General features: G+C 49.9%; 1 protein-coding gene across 1 annotated transcript in view; it reads left to right on the top strand.

Moving 5' to 3' along the window:
* Positions 1-25,468, top strand: part of LOC137528401 (ADP-ribosylation factor-like protein 13B) — a 2,482,321-nt gene that overhangs the window by 419,088 nt on the left and 2,037,765 nt on the right. The window contains exon 3 of the mRNA XM_068249693.1: positions 10,543-10,613. Coding sequence (XP_068105794.1) covers positions 10,543-10,613 — 71 coding nt within the window. The remainder of the gene's footprint in view (positions 1-10,542; positions 10,614-25,468) is intronic.

Below are 25,468 nucleotides of genomic sequence, written 5' to 3'. Positions count from 1 at the left end.
TCACTGAACACAACAGGTATGCAGTGGTGGTTTCACAGAACAGGTATGCAGTGGTGGGTTCACAGATCAGGTATGCAGTGGTGGGTTCACAGAACAGGTATGCAGTGGCAGGTTCACTGAACACAACAGGTATGCAGTGGCGGGTTCACTGAACAGGTATGCAGCCAGGAACAAGCTAAGCCTAACTAATCTTTCCCTATGAGAGACAGTCTGCAGCAGCTCGCCCTACTCTCACTAATGCAGGCACACGAGTGACCGTAATGGCCGCCGCTGCCTGCCTTATATAAGGGGGGTGGGGCTCCAGGGGCTAGTGTAGCCTAATTGGCTACACTGGGCCTGCTGACTGTGATGTAGAGGGTCAAAGTTGACCCTCCATGTGCATTATGGGGCGAACCGAACTTCCGCAAAGGTTCGCCCGCGGGACGCGAACGCGAACCACGGAAGTTCGCATGGAACCGTTCGCAGGCGAACCGTTCGGCCCAACTCTAGCTACGAATGCTTGCTGGAGGCTCGGTGAGGTAACCGTTAAGCAAGCGTTCGCGTCCTCTGCTTCATGTTTGTCTGTCGATGGTTAGTTAGGCGTGCCTGTCTCTATTGTGCTTATCACGTGGAGACCGTGCACGAACGCGTGCACTGTTGCGAATGAGTGCGGTGTTCGCGTTCAGTTAGCGTTTGTTATTTTCCGTATCTCCTCATTGTATGATTTGCTGTGCCTTTGCTACTCTCGTGCTCTACCTTGCTATAACCTTGTGTCATGTCTGGTGATCGCACCTCTCGCGATCGCGTTCCTACTTCTTATCTGCTGTGGTGTGTGCACCGTCGCGGGTTGACGACTAGTTTGGTACACACACATACAACCTGTCCCTTTGCTCGTTCTCATTTGCTATCGCTTCTCTTGCGATTGCGTTCTGCGCTTCGTACAATTCCTGTCTGGCATTTGTGGAGGTACAGAGGATTGGTTCCTCTGCACTCCACAACGCCATCTGCTGACAGGAATTTCCCTCTACGGGTGCGTAGCACCGTTTGCTGGGTTCCTGCAATCATACGCTTGTGGAGGATTTCCGCCGTATCAGCGCACGCGTTGTGCGCTGATCACGGAGGAAGTTCCACAATCGTTACAGTATGACCAGCCCAACCCAAAACCCCAATGTAGACGGAATTTCCGATTTGTACGATTTTGTCGAATATGGCTCTTGTACCTTGAAGAGATTTAAAAATCTTGAACCTGAATCAGCAGATGAGTTTTTGTCTGAGTGCACTAAACTGTTAGTGAACCCTGAATTCCAATGCACCTCAGTGTCTACCTGGGCCCCCCAAATGGTCTACATTCTGTTGGGGGGCGAAATGTCAATGTGGGCTTATGATGTGTTAGATCATACCACCCTGAGTCAAAGACCCCTGGAATTCTTGGCCTTTTTAATTCACAATTGGCTGAGATTACCTCAATTACCATACCCCCTTAATGAGTTGTTGTCAGCAGCTCAATCAGCTGTTCCATCTACTCTTTCATCCAAAAAGCAGCCATCCAGAGCTGCTAAGTCTAAACGTAAAAGATCTAGGAAGACTTCCCAGCGGAAACACCCGTTGCCCATAGCAACTACAAATAAAGAAATTAGTTCTGTAAACTCTGAAGTAGGGAAAGCACTTGAATGTGATGATTTCAGAGAGACTTCTCAGTCTCATGTTTCGTTGCCCCAATCCAAAGCTTATGTGGATCCTATTATAGGTAGGATCGCACACTATATTGCAGCAGTTAAAAAATCTGTTCTTGTTCCTGATCTCCACCCATATGGAGATTATCTAGATACTGGCTTGTTTGAACCTCCATTTGCCTCATGGGATGTCGGGTCCTTATTGGAGGAATTGGATTTTGATTGGAAAGCCTTTTGCGATTTTTACATCGCAAAAAGCGAAGATGTCTTGAATGCTTTTCTCGATTCTATGTACCTTCTGATTGATTCCGATGAATGTGACAAGGATGATGTGGATCTGGTGATCTATGTATGGCAAACGATTTTGGATGAGTTGCACACACACCAACCAATTGATTCCAATAAAGAGACATCGTTGTCGGATGATTGTTCCTGCCTTTCGGGGGTAAAGCATGAGAGTCTTGACTTTGTGCAATCTGAAATGAATGAGTGTGCCGCTGTGGTTGATTCCTTGGCGAATCCTGAAGGATTCTCTCCTGACAGTGTGCAGTTTGAATCTGTGCAATCTGATGCCTGTTTCTCGGATGTTCCTGCAGATTGTGATCGGCATGAGTCTGCCGGTTTCCTCAAGGATGTATGGGATCCTTTTTCATTTAGAAACAGATCTTTGAGATCTTCCGTCTGTGACCCTGCTATGGGGAAAATTTCTCGACTATGCAGCGTCAAAAGTAAAATTAATATGCCTAATAAAGTTTATCCTGTTGATGTCACTATTTCTTCTGCAAATGAGTCTCTGTCTCACCCTGTTCACACCTGTAGGGGCCCGTTGCCTGATGACAGTTGCTCCAGTGTTTCGGTCCTAGATGCCTTGTAGTCTGCTCCGCAGATCGCGGAGGTTTGCGCTATGGAAGCGTCAGTTTCACAACCTAAAGTGAATTTTGATTCGCAGGTTTTGCGTTCTGATTCCTCGGATTCGACATTGTTAGCCGAATCTAAGAGTGAGACAGCGCTTCGGTTTTGCGAATCTGATGCTGTACCTTCTTTGCCTTATTCAGAGACGCTTTCTTTGAACCTGCCCTGTACCATGAATGAAAACATGTTTTCCTTTCACACTGACGTTTGTGAGCCCCTTTCTTGCTCTGAGGGAAGTGCTGATTCTGCACCCTGCACTCTGGATGAGTCAATGTGGCCTTGCTTAGAATCCCCTGCAGTGTCCCTAGAGGCTCGTCTAGGTATTACCACTATACTCACCTGTTTTTCTGCAGTTTTGGAGTTACAAGCTAGTTTGACTGCCACACAGAATTCTGGGTACAGTGAGAATAAAGTTAGGGAGTCAGTGTGTGTTCCAGTAAATATTCCTGTACATCCCGCTAATTATGATGAAGTTCAGTCTCAGGTTATGGTGGAACCATTCCTGGGACATCTGCCCTGCCTGCAGGAGATATTTAATGTTCAGCCCTGTAACATGGATAGTTCAGAATCCTTCTTAAAAAACCTGGAAAATGATGTTCCTGACGTCTTGTTTGATGTTCTGGAGGTCTCCGAGTTCCTCCCAAAGGGTGCAGAACTTGTAGGAGATGTCTCCTGCCCCCCAAGTCCTTCTGAGGTGTTGCCCTCTTCCGTAGGCATTGCTGCCTTGCTGGCTACCTTTTCAGCCCTGGTGGAGCTTCAGTCATGGGTAGTCAATGATGAATTTCTGTCAGATACCATTACAGTCATTGAGATCTCTAAGCCTGAGACCGAGTCTTCTTTTGAAATACCAGTACCTGTGACCTCTACTCGTGATGATTTTCTGCCCGGTCCTGGTTTTGGTCTGGTCATGCCGGACTCTGAGGTTGGCAGTTCCCCGACGTGTCCTGAGGTTTCTCCTGTGCTGGTGTACCCCAGTGTGCTCTGTGACCCAGAAAGCCCAAGTGTGCCTCAGTTACCAGCGTACTCAGATGCTTCCTCGGTGGAGACATGTTCTGATTTAGCCTGCCTGCTTGCATGCCCAGAAGTGGTCCCTGAAAGTCCTGATCTTGATGGGTGTCCTGCTAATTCTAAATCTGGAACTGTCATAGGTTCCATGGGGGTGCTTGGTAGCTCTCCATGTGAGCCTGGTGAGCGTTCTGGCTTCTTGGAATCTCGCCGGAGCTTCAAGGCATTCTGGGAGATTCCGAGAGAAGTTTTGCTTGGTACCCTGAATATGAGCAACAGCGGCTTTTGTTTTGAAAGAGACACTTCGAACAGGTTTTGTGGCAGATTTGGTATTTTCGGACGCTCCTTGGAAGGTGGTGGGTATTATCTGGAGGGTGTCGATGGCTTCTTCTCTGGTATCCACAGTCCTGATGGGTGTTACGCTAAGACTTGTAGTGCTGATGGGCATGTTTCGGTGGCTTCTGTTTCCGATGAGGTCGGTTTCGGGTGGACTGACTCTGGAATTGGACCTTGTCGGGCTGTCCCGACCTTCATGAGTCTTCGGTTGGAATCTTTTGCTAATAGCAGTTTTGAGGGTCATCTGGAATTCGACCCTGGAGGGGGGGGGGGGGGTACTGTAATGATTTGCTCAGCTGCCTGTGCAGGCAGGCAGCTTTTTGACCATTGTTTAGGTTTGCATGCTGCAGGACTCTGGAAGGGAGAGCTTCTGTCAGTTTTGCAGCTTGTGCTTGCTGAGGAATTTGCATACGTTGTCATGCAAATTGCCTGGCCACATTCATTGGAGGCGTGTACTATAAGTACTATGTGTTTCCCACAATGCTTGGCTGGTCATAAGGATTCCTTCCTGTGAAACACTCCTGGAGGAGTGTCAGCCTTGCTCTTTGTTTGAAGATCAGCTTAGAGTAATCCCTGGAAACTGCACTGGGCATGTTTCCTTAGTGCAGTTAGGATTGCTTATCTGTTTTGTTTGTCTGCTGCGATTGTCCTGTCCCAGCGGTGGTCGACAGGAAATCGTTCTGTGTGCCTGGGTGCTAACCGGAAAAGCAGTTGTTACTGGTAGCCCCTTCTGATCTGTACCTGGATTGCACTAGCATCCTGCGCTAGTGCTGTGGATCCTTCTGTTCTGTCTTCCTGGATCACACTCGCCTTGCACTAGTGCTGTGGATCCTTCTGTTCTGCCTTCCTGGATTGCACTCGCCTTGCACTAGCGCTGTGGATCCTTCTGTTCTGATACTCTGTTCTGTCTGCCTGGATCGCACTCGCTTCGCGCTAGTGCTGTGGATCCTTCTGTTCTGTCTTCCTGGATCGCGCTAGCCACTTTCGCTAGTGCTGTGGATCCTATCTCTCGCTTGTCCCTGTTTTTGTGTGTCTGTCTTGTCTGCTACGAATGCTTGCTGGAGGCTCGGTGAGGTAACCGTTAAGCAAGCGTTTACGTCCTCTGTTTCATGTTTGTCTGTCGATGGTTAGTTAGGCGTGCTTGTCTCTATTGTGCTTATCATGTGGAGACTGCGCACGAACGCGTGCACTGTTGCGAATGAGTGCGGTGTTCGCGTTCAGTTAGCGTTTGTTATTTTCCGTATCTCCTCATGGTATGATTTGCTGTGCCTTTGCTACTCTCGTGCTCTGCCTTGCTATAACCTTGTGTCACGTCCGGCGATCGCACCTCACGCGATCGCGTTCCTACTTCTTATCTGCTGTGGTGTGTGCACCGTCGCGGGTTGACGACTAGTTTGGTACACACATATACAACCTGTCCCTTTGCTCGTTCTCATTTGCTATCGCTTCTCTTGCGATTGCGTTCTGCGCTTCGTACAATTCCTGTCTGGCATTTGTGGAGGTACAGAGGATTGGTTCCTCTGCACTCCACAACACCATCTGCCGACAGGAATTTCCCTCTACGGGTGCGTAGCACCTTTTGCTGGGTTCCTGCAATCATACGCTTGTGGAGGATTTCCGCCGTATCAGCGCACGCGTTGTGCGCTGATCATGGAGGAAGTTCCACAATCGTTACAATCTTCCAAAAAGGAGGTAAAAAGGGGAACAGCCTGTTACTTCACATCGTGTGCAATTATATGCATAGACAAGCTTATTCAAAGAGTCTTTCCAATTTGTCTTCTGTTTCTCAGTAAGAGTCCTAAGCATCTGTAACAATGTTCTGTTGAACCATTCCACTTGTCCATTTCCTTGGGGGTGATACGGTGTTGTTCTTGATCCTAGTACACCACAGTTCTTTTTCAACTGAGCAAAAAGCTGGTTTTCAAATTCACCGCCTTGATCATGATGTATTCGCATTGGCATTCCATACCTTAGAGCATAATCGTTGAAGATTCGATCAGCAACTGTTTTAGCAGACTTTGAGGTGGTGGCATAAGCTTGAGCAAAACGAGTAAAGTGATCGATGATTATCAGGATATATTCATACCCACCTTTACATTTGTCCAAGTGGAGAAAATCTATTGACACTAGTTCAAATGGCTGTGCTGTCACAATACTTGTAAGAGGTGCTCGTGTTTCTTTGCATGGCGTCTTTTGTTTCAAACAGGTACAAGTTCTTGCCACATAATGTTCAACTTCCTTCAGCATGTAAGGCTAAAAGAATCTATCCCGGATCAATGATAGTGTTCTGTCAATACCTTGATGACCCATCTCATCATGTAATTCCTTTAACACGGTAACCTTGTATTCTTCAGGTAATACAAGTTGTGTCTTGTTCAATGTTCTTCTTTGGAGAATTCCTTTTTCATCAATATAAAGTCTTTCCCAGTTGCGAAGTAGACACTTGCTTTGCTTGCTAAGAGTATTCAGTGCATAACCTGACGGCTTATGGTTCTTTACCTTGCACTGTATTATTGGGCCAATGTGCTTGTCATCTTGCTGTGCTCGTCGAATTTCATCAACTGAAAATGGTTTACCTATTTCATCAATCACTCCTGTACTTTGGGTATCTGTAACTGCTAGGCAAACTCACGGTAGGTTAGAGTTAGTGTTGGGCGAACACCTGGATGTTCGGGTTCGGGAACGTTCGCCGAACATGGCCGCGATGTTCGGCATGTTCGGGCCGAACCCTGAACTCCCCGAACATCCCGCTTTTTGGGGCCCTATGGGGTTGCAGGCATAAGGGGGGAGCATACCCCGATCGCGGGGGGGGGGGGGGGCGGAAATTCCCCCCACTCCTTCCGCTAGCGCTCCCCCCTCTGCCCGCTTCCCCATACAAAAGATTAAGGAAAGTAAAATAATACCGGTGGTAGTGGCTGGCAGTGGCACTGTGAAGTGAGTCAGGAGGAGGAGTCCGGAGAGTGACGCGTTGAGGGAGGCCGGGCAGCGGGCGGTTCAGTGGTAGTACCCTTGTGGTACTTCCGCCCTTTCTCTGACCTCACGTCCTCTGCGTGATGACGCATACGAGGGTACGCGTGACGCGTACCCTCGTATGCAGGGGACGTGAGGTCAGAGAAAGGGCGGAAGTACCACAAGGGTACTACCGCTGAACCGCCCGCTGCCCGGCCTCCCTCAACGCGTCACTCTCTGGACTCCTCCTCCTGACCGACTTCACAGTGCCACTGCCAGCCACTACCACCGGTATTATTTTACTTTCCTTAAACTTTTGTATGGGGAAGCGGGCAGAGGGGGGAGCGCTAGCGGAGGGGGTGGGGGGAATTTCCGACCCCCCCCCCCCGCGATCAGGGCATGCTCCCCCCTTATGCCTGCGACCCCATAGGGGGGCTGTATTCAGCCGAACAGGGCGCTGTTCCGCCGAACAGGGGCCCTGTTCGGCCAGGCATTGAGCAGTTCGGGCGAACCCAAACAGTTTGGCCGAACACCACCAGGTGTTCGGCCGAACTCGAACATCACCCGAACAGGGTGATGTTCTGCAGAACCCGAACAGTGGCGAACACTGTTCGCCCAACACTAGTTAGAGTCTTGAGCTTCAATAGCTTGGATTGTTGCTGCCACACAATTAGATGATAATTCTTCAGTACATTGTTCCATCACCCTCTCAGTATTTAATGGCATTCTTGACAACGAATCTGCATCCACATTTTCTTTACCAGGACGGTAACGGATGGTGAAATGGAAATCTGCGAGTTCTGCTACCCATCTGTATCCACTGGCGTTTAGCTTGGCACTCGATAGCACATATGTGAGTGGATTGTTATCACTGTACACTGTGAATGTTGGTGCATAATACAAGTAGTCTCTAATTTTTCTGTAATGGCCCACTTCAAAGCAAGGAATTCCAATTTTCCAGAGTGAAGATGGTAATTCCGTTCAGCTGCAGTTGAAGTCTGGGAGCCATAGGCTATCACACAAAGTCTTCCCTTTTGTTGTTGATATAGAACTGCACCGAGGCCTTGATTGGAGGAATCTGTGTGGAGGATGAATGGCTGGGAAAAATCTGGAAAATCAAGGACTGGTGGTTCAACTAGACAGTCTATTAATTCTTCCAAGGTACATTGATGTTTTTCCGTCCAGTTAATCAATTTATGTGATGACACTCCTTTTCTCTTCGTTGGAACTTTTCGTGTACTCATGCTGCTTTGTGGTATATGGTCTTCTGTGGTCCCTTTCAACAAATCATAAAGTGGTCCAGCAATACGAGAAAAGTTTGGTATATACTGTCTGTAATAGCTCATGATGGCACGCAATTCTCCCACAGTGCTTGGTCTCTTCTCCTTTAAAGCTCTTACTGCAATAGTGTCAGCTGGATCCATCTAGCATGGCCTGTAGCGACCAAGCGTAGCGGTAGAGTGGAGGGCCCCCATGATAGGAGCTAGCTTGTAAGTGTAGGGGTTAACACTAGAATTACCGAGTTTTCTATTTTCTGTTGCAAGGCTAGAGGTGTTATTCACCCCTGTTGAGATGTTCACAGATCTTCAGGGTTGATTATCTTCAATCTATTGTTGTGCAAACCACCCATTACCTGTGAGGCCTCCACATCTCCATGTCTTTACACAAAGTAGCTGTGTGAGACTTGAAACCTTCAGACATGCCTGCCATATCTATACAAAAATCCCCTAAACTGGGGGGCTCCTCACACTACCTGAACTGGGGGACTCTGACACTACCTAAACTGGGGGCTCCTGTCACTACCTGAACTAGGGGGCCCTGTCACAACCTAAAATAGAGGCTCCTGTCACTACCTGAACTGGGGGGCCCTGTCACTACCTAAACTGAGGGCTCCTGTCACTACCTAAACTAGGGGCTCCTGTCACTGTCTGAACTGGGGGGCCCTGTCACTACCTGAACTGGGGGGCCCTGTCACTACCTAAACTGGGGACTCCTGTCAGTACCTGAACTGGGGGGCACTGTTGTCAGAAAATCATATTAATGCAGAGAAATAATCACCATCTTGCTTTAAACTGATTATATATGTGTTAAAATGTTTTGCAGATTATTTGGGTGAATTTCTTGATTTTAGGATTATAAGCTTCTATAAATTCTTCTTTAATCAGTTTGGTTTGAGTAACCCTTAGTGTCCTTTTCTGCAGTCAGGGCCGGGCTGGGGCCCTGGGGCAAAGGAGGCAGCTGAGACACAGCTATGCGCTTTGAGTCCTATGGGAGAAAAGCGCTTTACAAATGTTATTGTATTGTATTGTATAAGTGCTTCTGGACCTTTCAGGAATCCCCCCCTTAAAAATCCTGCATTTGCCCCTGTATCTGAACTATTTTCTGCTGTTAGGGAGATCCCCAGGCTGTTGTTGTTCAGAAAAAACAGAAATGTATCCAGCTGCTCTGTCCCCCCTCCCCACACTAAAAATAAATTGTCAATAAAATGACATGACTCCACATTCTTAAAGGGGGGTCCCCTCTCAAAATATTTTCTTCACATTTTCCCATAAAGAAGTTTGCCAGGCTCGGGGCATAAATAGCCCCCATGGCACATCCTTTGTGCTGTCTGTAAAAACTGTTATTGTGCCAGAAGTAGTTTCTTTCTAAAGCGAACCTCAACAACCTGAGTAGATACTCCCTCTGCTCTTCTTTAAGGGAGCCATCCTTGTCCTTGTAGTATCTAACAGCATCCAAACCTAGCTCATGTTTGATATTGGTGTATAAAGATGATACGTCAGCTGTCACCATTATATCCCAGTTCATAGCCCTCAATCTTTTGTAGCATATGCTTGGTATCAACCAGCACATTTGGCAGTTTGCCCCCCAGAGGCTAGAGATATTCATCCAGATATTGTCCCAATCTATGTGTCACTGACCCTATCCCACTGATTATGGGTTTGCCGGGGGGATTGATTTTATCTTTGTGTATACTTCATGTACTTACCTGTTGGATCACCTCGTAGCAGAGTATATGCCTCTGTATCACCAACCAGTCTGTCCAGTTCACTTTTGTACTGCACTTTATTCAATCCCTGTATTAATTTTGTAACTGATAACTTTACCAGTTTCCATGTTTGTTTTGCCCTAACATACAACCTTTAAAGAGACACTGAAGCAAACTAATTTTGCACATTTTACCTTATAATTCGCTCCATTGCTCTCATGCCAAGTAAACCGCTGTGTCCCCACCGCTAAACGAGGGCTGCAGAGCCCCCTAATCCCCGGGGGGCAATCCAGCCGGCATTTCCTGGAAGGAGCAGAGCTTTCAGCTTCAGCTCTGCCTCTCCTGACGTCAATCGCGGTGCATCGCCGTCTCTCCCAGCTCCTCTCACTCTTCCTTCACAGAGAGGGGCGGGGAGAGGCGGCAACCCAGGCGGCGATTGACGTCAGGAGAGGCAGAGCTACAGTTGGAAGCTCTGCCTCTCAGTGCAGCAAAATCCACGACCAAGTTGGTCATGGATATTTGCAGAGGGATTTGGGGGTTCAGCAGCCCTCGTTTAGCAGCGGGGACATGGCGATTTATTTGGCATGAGAGGAATAAAGCGAATTATAAGGTAAAATGTGCAAAATTAGTTTGCTTCAGTGTCTCTTTAATTATCATAGTTATAGACAAAGGAAAATAAGCAGAACTTACTTTTTCTTGCAGGAGTGTGGCAATTCTCTTCATGGGATTGGAAAATTCTGGAAAAAGTTCAGTAATCAGAGTCATAAAGAGAGGTAAGAATATCAATTTGTATCAATTTGAAATAAGTGTAACAATATGAACTATACCACTAGTATTTAAAGCAAACCTGGGAAGTTTGCAATGTCCAAAAATTTATACTTACCTCGGAAGGGGGAAGCTTCTGGATCCTCTAGAAGCTTCCTCATCCTCCTCCATTGGGTCAAACCTGCACTGAGACCCTGAAGTGTGGCCACACTGTGCCTGTGCAGTAGCATGGACCTGCTCTGGCTCCAGTGCTGGGAACCCAAGCAAAAAGCTTGCTGACAGCTCACACATGCACACTAGTCCAGGCCCCTTCGACTTACTTTGGTAAAATCTGAGCCTGATTGGGTCCATACTACAATGCAGGCGCGAGCACATGGACCTGACCGGACTTGGCTTTTATCGAAGTGAGCTAAACAGGTCTCTGCCAGTGTGCATGCATAAGCTGTCACCATGAACTTTTGCAGAGCGATCGTAAACCAGCGATGCCCCACAGACTTTAATTGCAGTGCGAAGTTCTTAAACCTTTAGGGAATTTCTGCAGTCACAAATCCTTTAGGAAATGTATACAAAGTGTACCCAAACCTGGACAGTGGCATGGCAGAGGAGGATCAAGGTATATAGGTCCATGCGTCCTAATATTAACGTTCCAAGCCTCGCTGCCGTCACTTCCTCCTTCAAGCCGGAAGGAAGAAGTGACGGCAGGGAAGCTTGGAACGCTATTAGGACGCATGGACCTATGGAGTGCGGGGAGGACGCAAATTTATGGGTAACTAACCCCTCCAGTCCCCACCGTTCAGCTGCTGTAGTTAGTCCTCATTTGAATCATGAGTAGTGTTGGGCGAACACCTAGATGTTCGGGTTCGCGAACGTTCGCCGAACATCGCCGCGATGTTCGGGTGTTCGCGCCGAACTCCGAACATAATGGAAGTCAATGGGGACCCGAACTTTCGTGCTTTGTAAAGCTTCCTTACATGCTACATACCCCAAATTAGCAGGGTATGTGCACCTTGGGAGTGGGTACAGGAGGAAAAAAAATATTTGAAAAAGAGCTTATAGGTTTTGAGAAAATTGATTGTAAAGTTTCAAAGGAAAAACTGTCTTTTAAATGCGGAAAATGTCATGTTTCTTTGCACAGGTAACATGCTTTTTACCGCCATGCAGTCATAAGTGTAATAAAGAGAAGAGGTTCCATAAACAGGGACCGGTAACGCTAACCCAGCAGCAGCAGCAGCAGCACACGTGATGGAACAGGAGGAGGCGCAGGAGGAGAAGGCCACGCTTTGAGACACAACAACCCAGGCCTTGCATGAGGACAAGAAGCGTGCGGATAGCATGCTTTGTACCGCCATGCAGTCATAAATGTAATAAAGATAAGTGGTTCAATAAACAGGGACCACGCGGCAACGCTAACCCAGCAGCAGCAGACGTGATGGAACAGGAGGAGGCGCAGGAGGAGAAGGCCACGCTTTGTGAAACACAACAACCCAGGCCTTGCATGAGGACAAGAAGCGTGCGGATAGCATGCTTTGTACCGCCATGCAGTCATAAATGTAATAAAGATAAGTGGTTCAATAAACAGGGACCACGCGGCAACGCTAACCTAGCAGCAGCAGACGTGATGAAACAGGAGGAGGCGCAGGAGGAGAAGGCCACGCTTTGTGAGACACAACAACCCAGGCCTTGCATGAGGACAAGAAGCATGCGGATAGCATGCTTTGTACCGCCATGCAGTCATAAATGTAATAAAGATAAGAGGTTCCATAAACAGGGACCGGCAACGCTAACCCAGCAGCAGCAGCAGCAGCAGACGTGATGGAACAGGAGCAGGCGCAGGAGGAGAAGGCCATGCTTTCTAAGACACAACAACCCAGGCCTTGCATGAGGACAAAAAGCGTGCGGATAGCATGCTTTGTACCGCCATGCAGTCATAAATGTAATAAAGATAAGTGGTTCAATAAACAGGGACCACGCGGCAACGCTAACCCAGCAGCAGCAGACGTGATGGAACAGGAGGAGGCGCAGGAGGAGAAGGCCACGCTTTGTGAGACACAACAACCCAGGCCTTGCATGAGGACAAGAAGCGTGAGGATAGCATGCTTTGTACCGCCATGCAGTCATAAATGTAATAAAGATAAGTGGTTCAATAAACAAGGACCACGCGGCAACGCTAACCCAGCAGCAGCAGACGTGATGGAACAGGAGGAGGCACAGGAGGAGAAGGCCATGCTTTTTGAGACACAACAACCCAGGCCTTGCATGAGGACAAAAAGCGTGCGGATATAGCAGCAATGCTTTTTGCCGCCATGCAGTCATAAATGTAATACAGATGAGAGGTTCAATAAACAGGGACCGGAAACGCTACACCATCCCAGATGTTCATTGGTCATGTTACTTGGTTGGGGTCCTGGAGTGTTGCGTAGTCATTTCCAATCCAGGATTGATTCATTTTAATTTGAGTCAGACGGTCTGCATTTTCTGTGGAGAGGCGGATACGCCGATCTGTGACGATGCCTCCGGCAGCACTGAAACAGCGTTCCGACATAACGCTGGCTGCCGGGCAAGCCAGCACCTCTATTGCGTACATTGCCAGTTCGTGCCAGGTGTCTAGCTTCGATACCCAATAGTTGAAGGGTGCAGATGGATTGTTCGACACAGCTACGTCATCTGACATGTCGTCCTTGACCATCTTCTCCAGGCGATCGGTGTTGGAGGTGGATCTGCACGCTTGCTGTTCAGTGGGCTGCTGCTGCATGGGTGTCAGAAAATGTTCCCACTCCAAGGACACTGCCGATACCATTCCCTTTTGGGCACTAGGTGCGGCTTGCGTTGTTTGCTGCCCTCCTGGTCGTCCTGGGTTTGCGGAAGTCAGTCTGTCGGCGTACAACTGGCTAAAGGAGGGGAGGATGTCAATCTCCTCTCTAAAGTCTCCACAAGGGCCTGCTGGTATTCTTCCATTTTTACCTGTCTGACTCTTTCTTCAAGCAGTTTTGGAACATTGTGTTTGTACCATGGATCCAGAAGGGTATAAACCCAGTAATTGGTTTTGTCCAGAATGCGCACAATGCGTGGGTCACGTTCAATGCAGTCTAGCATGAATTGAGCCATGTGTGCCAGAGTCCTACCAGAATCCTCATCATCCTCTTGTGAGCGTTGTGATAGTTGTTGTGATGCATCATAGTCGTCACCTTCCTCCTGGTCTGCTTCTGCTGACCATTCGCGCTGAATTGTGGAAGTCCAACGTGCACCGCTCTGGCCCTCGTCAGTGGTGGCATGAAATTCCTGCTCCGACTCCAGCTGTTCCTCCTCCTCTTCTTCGTTATAGCTGCTGGGGCCAGCGTTCCCTGAGGCGGATGGCCTGATGTTGGTACCATCACGCTTATCGTTTTCTCCTTCAGATTCCCCCAGTTGCATCATGACAGCTGTTTCCTTGATTTTCAACATTGACCTCTTCAGTAAACACAGCAGTGGTATGGTAATGCTGACTGAAGAGTTGTCACTGCTCACAAGCAACGTGGATTGCTCAAAATTTTGGAGGACTTGGCAGAGGTCCAACATGTTGGCCCAATCGGATCCACAGAAGCTTGGCAGCTGTCCGGATGCGCCTCGGTACTGCGCCGTCATGTACTGGACCACTGCACTCTTCTGCTCACAAAAGCGGGCTAGCATGTGCAGCGTAGAATTCCAGCGCGTAGGGACATCACACAGCAAGCAATGGTGGGGGAGATTGAAGCGCTCCTGCATCTTGGCGAGTGCCCCCGAAGCAGTACTGGAATTACTACAATGTTTGGCCACTCGACGCACCTTCAACAGAAGATCGGCCACACCTGGGTATGTCCTCAGGAACCGCTGAACTACTAGGTTCATCACGTGCGCCAGGCAAGGGATGTGTGTCAGCTTAGCCAACCTTAAAGCGCGAATGAGATTACTCCCATTATCACACACAACCATGCCCGGTTTCAGGTCCAGCGGTGCCAGCCACAAATCCGTCTGTTCCTTTATTCCCTTCCAAATTTCCTCCCCTGTGTGCTGCTTATCCCCAAGGCAGATCAGCTTCAGCAACGCTTGCTGACGCATGCCAACTGCTGTGCTGCACTGCTTCCACGATCCTACTGCTGCTGGGGTAGCGTTTCCGGATGAGGTACAGCTTTGAGATGCATTGGAGGAGAAGGAGTCAGAGAGGTAGGTGCTGCTGTTGCTATCCAGTGGGAGGGACGGCGGTGCAGCTGTTTGCGGCGTGGGCAACACCCGCGCCGTAGCAGGTGAGGAATCGCTGCCAGGCTCCACAAGGTTCACCCAGTGCGCGGTAAGGGAGATGTATCGACCCTGGCCGAACGCACTCGTCCAGGTGTCAGTGGTGAGGTGAACCTTGCAGGCAACGGCATTCTTCAAGCTTCGGGTTATTTTGCTGACCACGTGCTCATGCAACTCAGGCACTGCAGAGCGCGCAAAGTGGTAGCGGCTGGGAACCACGTAACGTGGGATGGCCACTGACATCATGCCCTTGAAGCTGTTTGTCTCCACCACTCGATATGGCCGCATTTCGCAGGCCAGAAGCTTGGCTATGCTGGCTGTTACTGCCACGGCCCGGGGGTCATTTGCTGGCAATTTCCTCTTGCGCTCAAACATCTCCAACACAGACAACTGAACCGTAGCGCTGCACACGGAAGGGCTGTTGGTTGTTGTGTTTGATGAACACTGGGAGACCTCAAGAGCACTACTCCGGAAAGTGACAGTGTCAGCGTCGTCTGATGTTTGTGAATGTTGTGAACCACGCAATGGCTGGGCTACTGCTGCTGCTGAGGCGGGTCTGGTGGTGAGTCTGGTGAACCCAAGGGAGGCAGTGTTGCTGGTACCCTGTCCTGCAGCGTTTGCCCACAGAGTGGGATGTTTGGATAGCATGTGGCGGCTCATGCTGGTGGTGGAGAGGTTGTTAATACTTTTCCCCCTGCTCAGGCGGGTCTTGCACACCTTGCAAATCGCCATGGTAACATCCTCAGTGCAGTCTTCAAAGAAAGCCCAGACTTTGGAGCACCTGCCTTGCTGGCGATTTCTGTTTGCTCCTCTTTTGTCTCTCACTTGAACTTCCACGCTTGTGGTGCCTGAAATTGCGCGCCGCCTACCTTGTGGCACAAGGCGAACTCGTGCAGCAGTGGGTTCTTCAACAGACTCATCTGTGCTGCTGCTACGACGGCGATGTTCTCGTTCACAAACAAAATCTGGGTCTCTGTCCACATTGTCCATACCCTCCTCTTCCATCTCCTCAAACTCGTCATATGTCATTGTGGGGGGCCGCCGCCGTGGAGTAGAGCTCCCCAGAACAACCTCTGCGCAGCTCACTCCAACGTCGTCTTCCAGATCTTGTCGGCCGACCTCCTGCAATTGCAACCCCTCCTGCCCAACTTGCTCTGGGATTTGGGTTTCCGAGTCCTCCTTGGACTCGCCTTGTATTTCAGTGCGCGGTGCATTTCCCACAGTTAATGGTTGTGAATCCGGGCACAACATTTCTGGCTGTTCCTCCATTGACCTTTGAAAGGTGGAAGTTTGTTGGGCTGGGAATAGCTCCTGCGAATACCCCATTGTGTCCTGAGGTAATTCATCGGACTGGTTATCTGGCAGTTGTGTGCGTGGTGTCGCTGCCGGTTGTGTCAGCTTTGTGCCCACTGGCTCCTTGTAACTGGCTGAGGACTCGGACCTCGTGCGTGATGTGCTGGTGCTGCTTAACCCACTGTTGGATGCTTGAGATGTCATCCAAGTAATTATCTGGTCCTGTTCTTTTGGATTTGTGAGGGTTGTTGTCCTGGACAACATGGGCGGTATTGAGTGATTTTTCTTGGGTGCTCCCCTGTGGCCTGTACGTGAACCGTCAGGGGAAACACCTCTTCCCTTGCCCCTCCCTCTTTCACCGGATTTCTTCCTCATTTCACTTATCCTTACAGTACACGCTGACTGGCAGCAGTACAGTGGCAGTACAGAAATGCTATACAGTACCACTATTCCCAGCAGCGACACAGAGCACAATGCTATACAGTGGCGGGTGAGCGGTGTACCACTATTCCCAGCAGCGACACAGAGCACAATGCTATACAGTGGCGGGTGAGCGGTGTACCACTATTCCCAGCAGCGAAACAGAGCACAATGCTATACAGTGGCGGGTGAGCGGTGTACTACTATTCCCAGCAGACACAGAGTGGCAGTAAACAGAATGCTATATAGTGTGGCTGAGCGAGGTACACAGAGTGGCAGTAAACAGAATGCTATATAGTGTGGCTGAGCGAGCGGTGTACTACTATTCCCAGCAGACACAGAACAGTATACAGAATGCTATATAGTGTGGCTGAGCGTGGTACACAGAGTTGCAGTAAACAGAATGCTATATAGTGTGGCTGAGCGAGCGGTGTACTACTATTCCCAGAAGACACAGAGTGGCAGTAAACAGAATGCTATATAGTGTGGCTGAGAGAGGTACACAGAGTGGCAGTAAACAGAATGCTATATAGTGTGGCTGTGCGAGCGGTGTACTACTATTCCCAGCAGACACAGAACAGTAAACAGAATGCTATATAGTGTGGCTGAGCGAGGTACACAGAGTGGCAGTAAACAGAATGCTATATAGTGTGGCTGAGCGAGCGGTGTACTACTATTCCCAGAAGACACAGAGTGGCAGTAAACAGAATGCTATATAGTGTGGCTGAGCGAGGTACACAGAGTGGCAGTAAACAGAATGCTATATAGTGTGGCTGAGCGAGCGGTGTACTACTATTCCCAGCAGACACAGAACAGTAAACAGAATGCTATATAGTGTGGCTGAGCGGTGTACCACTATTCCCAGCAGCGACACACAGCACAATGCTATACAGTGGCGGGTGAGTGGTGTACCACTATTCCCAGCAGCGACACAGAGCACAATGCTATACAGTGGCGGGTGAGCGGTGTACCACTATTCCCAGCAGCGACACAGAGCACAATGCTATACAGTGGCGGGTGAGCGGTGTACCACTATTCCCAGCAGCGACACAGAGCACAATGCTATACAGTGGCGGGTGAGCGGTGTACTACTATTCCCAGCAGACACAGAGTGGCATTAAACAGAATGCTATATAGTGTGGCTGAGAGAGGTACACAGAGTGGCAGTAAACAGAATGCTATATAGTGTGGCTGAGCGAGCGGTGTACTACTATTCCCAGCAGACACAGAACAGTAAACAGAATGCTATATAGTGTGGCTGAGCGAGGTACACAGAGTGGCAGTAAACAGAATGCTATATAGTGTGGCTGAGCGAGCGGTGTACTACTATTCCCAGAAGACACAGAGTGGCAGTAAACAGAATGCTATATAGTGTGGCTGAGCGAGGTACACAGAGTGGCAGTAAACAGAATGCTATATAGTGTGGCTGAGCGAGCGGTGTACTACTATTCCCAGCAGACACAGAACAGTAAACAGAATGCTATATAGTGTGGCTGAGCGGTGTACCACTATTCCCAGCAGCGACACACAGCACAATGCTATACAGTGGCGGGTGAGTGGTGTACCACTATTCCCAGCAGCGACACAGAGCACAATGCTATACAGTGGCGGGTGAGCGGTGTACCACTATTCCCAGCAGCGACACAGAGCACAATGCTATACAGTGGCGGGTGAGCGGTGTACCACTATTCCCAGCAGCGACACAGAGCACAATGCTATACAGTGGCGGGTGAGCGGTGTACTACTATTCCCAGCAGACACAGAGTGGCAGTAAACAGAATGCTATATAGTGTGGCTGAGAGAGGTACACAGAGTGGCAGTAAACAGAATGCTATATAGTGTGGCTGAGCGAGCGGTGTACTACTATTCCCAGCAGACACAGAACAGTAAACAGAATGCTATATAGTGTGGCTGAGCGAGGTACACAGAGTGGCAGTAAACAGAATGCTATATAGTGTGGCTGAGCGAGCGGTGTACTACTATTCCCAGAAGACACAGAGTGGCAGTAAACAGAATGCTATATAGTGTGGCTGAGCGAGGTACACAGAGTGGCAGTAAACAGAATGCTATATAGTGTGGCTGAGCGAGTGGTGTACTACTATTCCCAGCAGAAACAGAACAGTAAACAGAATGCTATATAGTGTGGCTGAGCGAGGTACACAGAGTGGCAGTAAACAGAATGCTATATAGTGTGGCTGAGCGAGCGGTGTACTACTATTCCCAGCAGACACAGAACAGTAAACAGAATGCTATATAGTGTGGCTGAGCGGTGTACCACTATTCCCAGCAGCGACACACAGCACAATGCTATACAGTGGCGGGTGAGCGGTGTACCACTATTCCCAGCAGCGATACACAGCACAATGCTATACAGTGGCGGGTGAGTGGTGTACCACTATTCCCAGCAGCGACACAGAGCACAATGCTATACAGTGGCGGGTGAGTGGTGTACCACTATTCCCAGCAGCGACACAGAGCACAATGCTATACAGTGGCGGGTGAGCGGTGTACTACTATTCCCAGCAGACACAGAGTGGCAGTAAACAGAATGCTATATAGTGTGGCTGAGCGAGGAACACAGAGTGGCAGTAAACAGAATGCTATATAGTGTGGCTGAGCGAGCGGTGTACTACTATTCCCAGCAGACACAGAACAGTAAACAGAATGCTATATAGTGTGGCTGAGCGGTGTACCACTATTCCCAGCAGCGACACAGAGCACAATGCTATACAGTGGCGGGTGAGCGGTGAACCACTATTCCCAGCAGCGACACAGAGCACAATGCTATACAGTGGCGGGTGAGCGGTGTACCACTATTCCCAGCAGCGACACAGAGCACAATGCTATACAGTGGCGGGTGAGCGGTGTACCACTATTTCCAGCAGCGACACAGAGCACAATGCTATACAGTGGCGGGTGAGCGGTGTACTACTATTCCCAGCAGACACAGAGTGGCAGTAAACAGAATGCTATATAGTGTGGCGGAGCGAGCGGTGTACTACTATTCCCAGCAGACACAGAACAGTAAACAGAATGCTATATAGTGTGGCTGAGTGAGGTACACAGAGTGGCAGTAAACAGAATGCTATATAGTGTGGCTGAGCGAGCGGTGTACTACTATTCCCAGCAGACACAGAACAGTAAACAGAAAGAAGGGCCTGGATAGGCGAGAGCAGGAGCTGAGGAAGGCCTCCCATGATAGGGATAGACCTTCTGTCAGGAAAGGAAGGGGTTAATTTCTGGGTGGGCTTGGCCAGGCGACCTGAGTCAGAGGGAAGGCGGGTCGGACAGCAGTGGCTGAGGACAGGAAGGGTGTCAGCGGAAGGGGAGGAGCCAGAACGAGAGGAGATCACAGGAGAAAGTTGGCTTCTCTGTGTGTTCTCCTGCTTACAGCACAGTGATGGAGGAGTTGGACAGCCTGATGGCAATGCTGCGGAGCGAGGCAGCGGCAAGAGGACCTGAATGGGTGGCACAGCAGATTGCGGAGAGGACGGAGGGCGCAGCCAGCGAACAAGCCGGGCGGGTCAGTGCACGCATCTCCAGGCCGCCGGAGCGGCTGAGTCCCAGCGCTTCCCCCGCAGGTCAGAGGAGAGGAGGTAGCCCGGGACAAGCTACTACGGCCCCCCCAGCAAGGAAGAATAGCGCGGCTGGGAGCAAAGGGGCTGGGAGTAAACGACCACAAGGAGACCAGGAGGTGGCGGGCCCAAGCGGTATGGGGCCTAGTGGCGGCAAACAGCGCAGAGGTATCCCCAAGCAGAGCGGAGCGGCAGCTTCAAACAGGCGAAGTGGTCAGAAGGATACTAGGGGAAACAAGACGGCAGAGGGGAGGCGGCAGCGTGAGGCGGATGCCCCTACACCCAGGCAGTCCAAGCGATCAAAGAAGGACTCCAATCCGGGGTCTGGGAAGAAGGTGACAGCTGCTAAGGCGAAGCAAGCTTGCAGACCAAGGTCCAGTAGCTCTGATAGCAGCATACGGAGTGCGGCTGCCGGGCATGGCAGGTCATCTTCTCTGTCACCACCTCGTCAGGAAACAGCATCGGGTAGCAGAGGACGGTCTGGGCGCAATGGATCACTTCGTGGTCAGTCGGCTCGAGACGGGGACCGCCAATCTGAGGGGTCTGGTGAGAGGCGACTGGAAAGTGAAAGGCGCAGGAGTAACAACAGGGCCGCTTCCCCTGCGGTCGCTGCTTCCGGGAGATCGGATGGAAATGGTGGTCGGTTCGAGGCGGCAAGGCCAAGAGGGTCGGCTGATCGGGACCCACGTCCGGTGCAGCCAGGTGAGAGCAACCTTGTTGGAAATGTTGTAAATGATGATAACAGGGGTGATGTGCTAGTGAGGGGGGGAGGGAGTGCTAGTGGGGCGAGTAGCAGTGGGGGATCACTGTCTGTAGCACAGTCAGCAGTTACTACAGGTTTAGGGGACAGCTCATCATCGGCATTATCCCTCATTAATACCCTGCTTGTCGGCATCAGAGATGCCTTACAGGGGCCTAGTCGGACCCAGGTGGCTTCTGAGCAGTCACCTGTGGCAGCATGGATTCCTTCGGGTGTGGGAGGGTCCACAGCATTAGTGCCAGCTGGTGGGGTTACGCAGCCTGGGGGGAATGTGGTTACCAACGCGGTGGTCACTGCCCCGGCGCAGAATGCCCCAAAGGATAAGGAAATGGATACGGTGCGGCTGGCAGACGCAGCAAAAGGGGAGGTTTATCTTTGCTTTTCTGGACCGTTGGGTTTGCATTTGAAACAGGAAGTTAGGGAAAAAATTTGGAAGGGTGAGTATATCGAGATCTTCTCGTTACTGCAATTGGGTAAGTTTAACTTGGATCGGGTCAAGCCCGACGAGAGTAAAAAAGAGGAGGAGGAACGTAGGAGGTACCGACTCATTCCCCGGACGTTGCAAAACTGGTCACAGACTTTTTCCATATATGCCAGTGTACTGGGGGAGAAGCAACCCGAGTGTTGCTCATCCCTATTTTGTTACCAGGAATGTATAGCGGAGGCCCACAGGTTATACGGAGGTTCAGCATGGCTGCGCTATGATGAACATTTTAGGCAGTGTAAAGCGATTCGCCCAACGATCAGGTGGGATCAGAAAGACATAGGCATGTGGATGCAGTTGATGATCCCCGGGACTAAGAGCAATCAGCCCTTTCAGGGAGCTGTCGGCAGCTCAGGGTCAGCTGGGCAGCCGGCTAATAAGAAGCCAGGAGTGTGCTGGAAGTTTAATGAGGGGGCATGCAGATTCGGAAGTTCGTGCAGGTTCAAGCATGAATGCTCATCCTGTGGTGGGAGCCATGCCCTTACCAGGTGCTATAAGCAAAACAAAGATCGTTCCGCAGATGCTGCAAACAAAAGGGAGGACTCCAGTGATGGTGGAAAGGATGGAGCGATATCTAAGTAGGTATCCGGATACGGCAGATGCGGATTTTCTGCGTAAGGGTTTTGCGGAGGGTTTTCATATTCCTAGTTCAGGTGTTCCAGGTTCTCATCCGCCATATCGCAATTTAAAGTCTGTTATGTTACGCCCAGAGGTTGTTTCTGCCAAATTACAGAAGGAGGTGGAGTTGGGCCGCATGGCAGGCCCTTTTTCAGAATCCCCGATTACTGAATTGGTGGTATCTCCACTAGGTTTAGTCCCAAAAAAGGACCTAGGATCGTACAGGCTGATTCATCATCTTTCTCATCCGAGAGGTTTTTCGGTCAATGACGGTATAGATCCCGAGGCTTCATCGGTTGTTTATACGTCATTTGACTCAGCAGTCCGGCTGGTCAAAAGGACAGGTAAAGGGGCTTTGCTGGCTAAAACTGATGTGGAAGCAGCCTTTCGGTTGCTTCCAGGGCATCCAGATAGTTTTCGCTTGCTGGGCTGCTTTTGGGAGTCACACCTGTATGTAGACTGCTGCCTCCCGATGGGGTGCTCCATATCCTGTTCTTACTTCGAGCGCTTTAGTTCGTTCGTAGAATGGGTGGTCAAAGAGGTGTCAGGGTTAAAGTCAGTCATTCATTATTTGGATGACTTTCTTTTTATCGGGGGGCAGGATCTAGCTGAATGCGCTTACTTGCTGGCCTCCATGCGCCAGGTGTGTGCGCAGTTTGGCATACCCTTAGCAGAAGAAAAGACTGAAGGCCCACAGACTACAATCAAGTTTTTGGGGATTGTCATCGACTCGGTCGCCATGGAGTGCAGGCTGCCTGGTGATAAGGTGGATGACTTGCGTCTCACTATTACCAGGACGCTCGGTTCAAAAAAGATCACCTTGCGAGAGCTTCAGTCGCTTCTCGGTAAGCTGAACTTTGCGTGCAGAATTATGCCCATGGGGCGTATTTTCTGCCGACGTTTGGCAAGGGCTACAGCAGGCGTTGCGTCCCTGCACCATAGGATCCGGTTGGTGGCAGAGCACAAGGAGGACTTGCGTATGTGGTTGGTATTCCTGGCTGACTTTAATGGCCGTTCTATGTGGATGGAGGAAGCTCTCGCAAACCATGACTTGGAGTTATTTACGGATGCCGCAGGATCTCTGGGCTTCGGTGCGTTCTTCTCGGGTAAGTGGTGCGCCGAGGCCTGGCCTGAAACATGGGAACCGTTAGGCCTGACGAAAAATTTGATACTGTTAGAATTATTCCCTATCTTGGTGGCGGTTGAGCTGTGGGGACCTTTGTTGAGGAATAGGAGAATCCGATTTAATTGCGACAATATGGGTGTGGTGCAGGCAATCAATAGTTTGACGGCATCATCACCTCCGGTGGTGAGAGTACTGCGTCAGTTGGTGTTAAGATGTTTGAGATTCAACATATTGATGTTTGCAGTCCATTTGCCTGGAGTAGAGAATGAAGTGGCTGACGCTCTTTCTCGATTCCAATGGCAGAGATTTTGGACCCTCGTCCCGGGAGCAGAACGGCAGGGGGCTTCCTGCCCTCCGGCCTTATGGAAAATACCCGTGGGACAATAGGAGTTTGGATTTCTCAATCATTGTCAGCATCAACCTGGGCAGCGTATTCAGCGGTGTGGACGCAATGGGAGGAGTCGTGGCGACAAGTTGGAGGTTGCCAAGCAGATGAAGAAAGGTTGTTTTTGTTGCTGAAATTCATGGCGGAAAAAGGGGTTGCGGGGATCACCCCGGGGGTAATAGCAAAAAATTTGGCTGCATTATCGTTTTATTTCAAAGTTCAGGGTTTAACGGATGTTACTAAAGATTTCAGAGTTCGCATGGCATTGAGAGGTTTGAGGAGACAAGTAGTAGCCCCCAAGGATACTAGGCGCCCAGTTACATTTGGCCTGTTGATTTCAATTTTGGGGAAGCTGGGAGAGATATGTAGTTCCCCATACGAGGTTTTGTTATTTAGTGCTGCTTTTGTATTGGCATTTTTCGGGGCTTTCAGGGTGAGTGAATTAGTGAGCCCCAATAAAAGAGGGGTGGGTGGCTTCTTGGAAGGGGATGTGGCATGGTCGGAGACAGGAGTGGAGGTGCAGTTGCGTAGATCAAAGACAGATCAGTTAGGCGGGGGCCGGAAGATCACGTTGTTCCCCGTGGAAGGATCAGTGGGTTGTCCAGTGGTGGTGGTGGGTCAGTTTTTGAGGGTGCGCCCCCGGACGGGTGGTTCATGGCTGTGTCACGCAGATGGGGTGCCATTGACAAAATACCAGTTTGTGGCGGTGTTTAGGAAAACATTGAGCAGCTTGGGCCTTGTTGCGGCCGAGTTTGCATCACACTCATTTAGGATAGGAGCGGCCACGGAGGCGGCCAGATGGGGGCTTCGAGATGATCAGATTAAGAGCATAGGAAGATGGGAATCAGCTAGATTCCAGTTGTACGTCAGGCCACAGTTGGTATGAAGGGTCAGCGAAGGGGAGGTAAACTAGTGTTAGGTATTATGTTAGTTGTTCAGTTTTTGTTTATTTCAGATAACCCAGCTCCTCCAATCTTGGTTTGGATTTTCGGCCACTCATATGTCGCATGGGGTGCACGCAGAGCCGCTGTGCGGCCGGACGGCCGGCAGTTGGGTATCCCGAGAGCGACTGCAACTGTCCGGTGGATCGGAATTCCGGGCATGCAATGGGCCAAGGTATTGCCAGAACTGCAGAGATTCGTGGCCCTGGACAGGGCCCCTGAGGTACTTGTTCTCCATGTCGGTGGGAATGATCTGGCCTCAAGGACCACGAGGCAGATTATACAAGATATAAAATGTGATTTCATGAGGATGCGGTCGACTTTCCCACGAACAATTATAGTGTGGTCTGAGATTATTGGCAGAAGCCATTGGAGGTTGGCTCGGTCCGTTGACAAAATTAATCGAGCTCGCAAGAAGCTGAACAGGGAGGTGTCCAGGTTTGTGGTTAGGAATGGGGGGGTGGCAGTGAGACACGAAGATTTAGAGGAGCATTTAGATTTGTTTCTGAGGCGTGATGGAGTACACCTCAACGCCATAGGTACAGATTTGTGGTCCCTGGCTTTAGAGGGTGGTATTCAGCGGGGGCTCCGTTTGTGGGCTGCACAAGGGTGAGGTTTCTCCCTTGTTTGTGGTGGCGGGGCAGGGAGCCCGGAGGACGGTGGTTAATTATTGGAGGAATTCACGCGGGTGAATTTCTCAGGGTATCCGTCATCTGAAAGAGGTTAGTAAGGGTATGCAGCTGTCCCTGAGCCGGAGTTTGCGGCTGGGGGCCGGTTATATATATAGTTGCATTACCTACGTTTGTTAGCTTCCGGGGTTCCTTGTCCTGCAAGGTTTATACTTCTTAGGTTATTAAGAATTGTTTTATATTAAAATATTGTTCAATAAATTGGGCTGCATTGGCCTATTTTCTCCACGTCAATGGTAGTCCTTTGTATTTTTGTGAGGAAGTTTGGTGAGTGGGTAAAGGTTTGGGGACAGGTAATGGGATATTCCCAGATCATGCTAT

The sequence above is a fragment of the Hyperolius riggenbachi genome, chromosome 8 (assembly GCF_040937935.1).
Source record: "Hyperolius riggenbachi isolate aHypRig1 chromosome 8, aHypRig1.pri, whole genome shotgun sequence".
Lineage (NCBI taxonomy): Eukaryota > Metazoa > Chordata > Amphibia > Anura > Hyperoliidae > Hyperolius > Hyperolius riggenbachi.
Note: the sequence above shows the minus strand (reverse complement) of the source record. Positions and strands in the feature narration are given on the sequence as shown.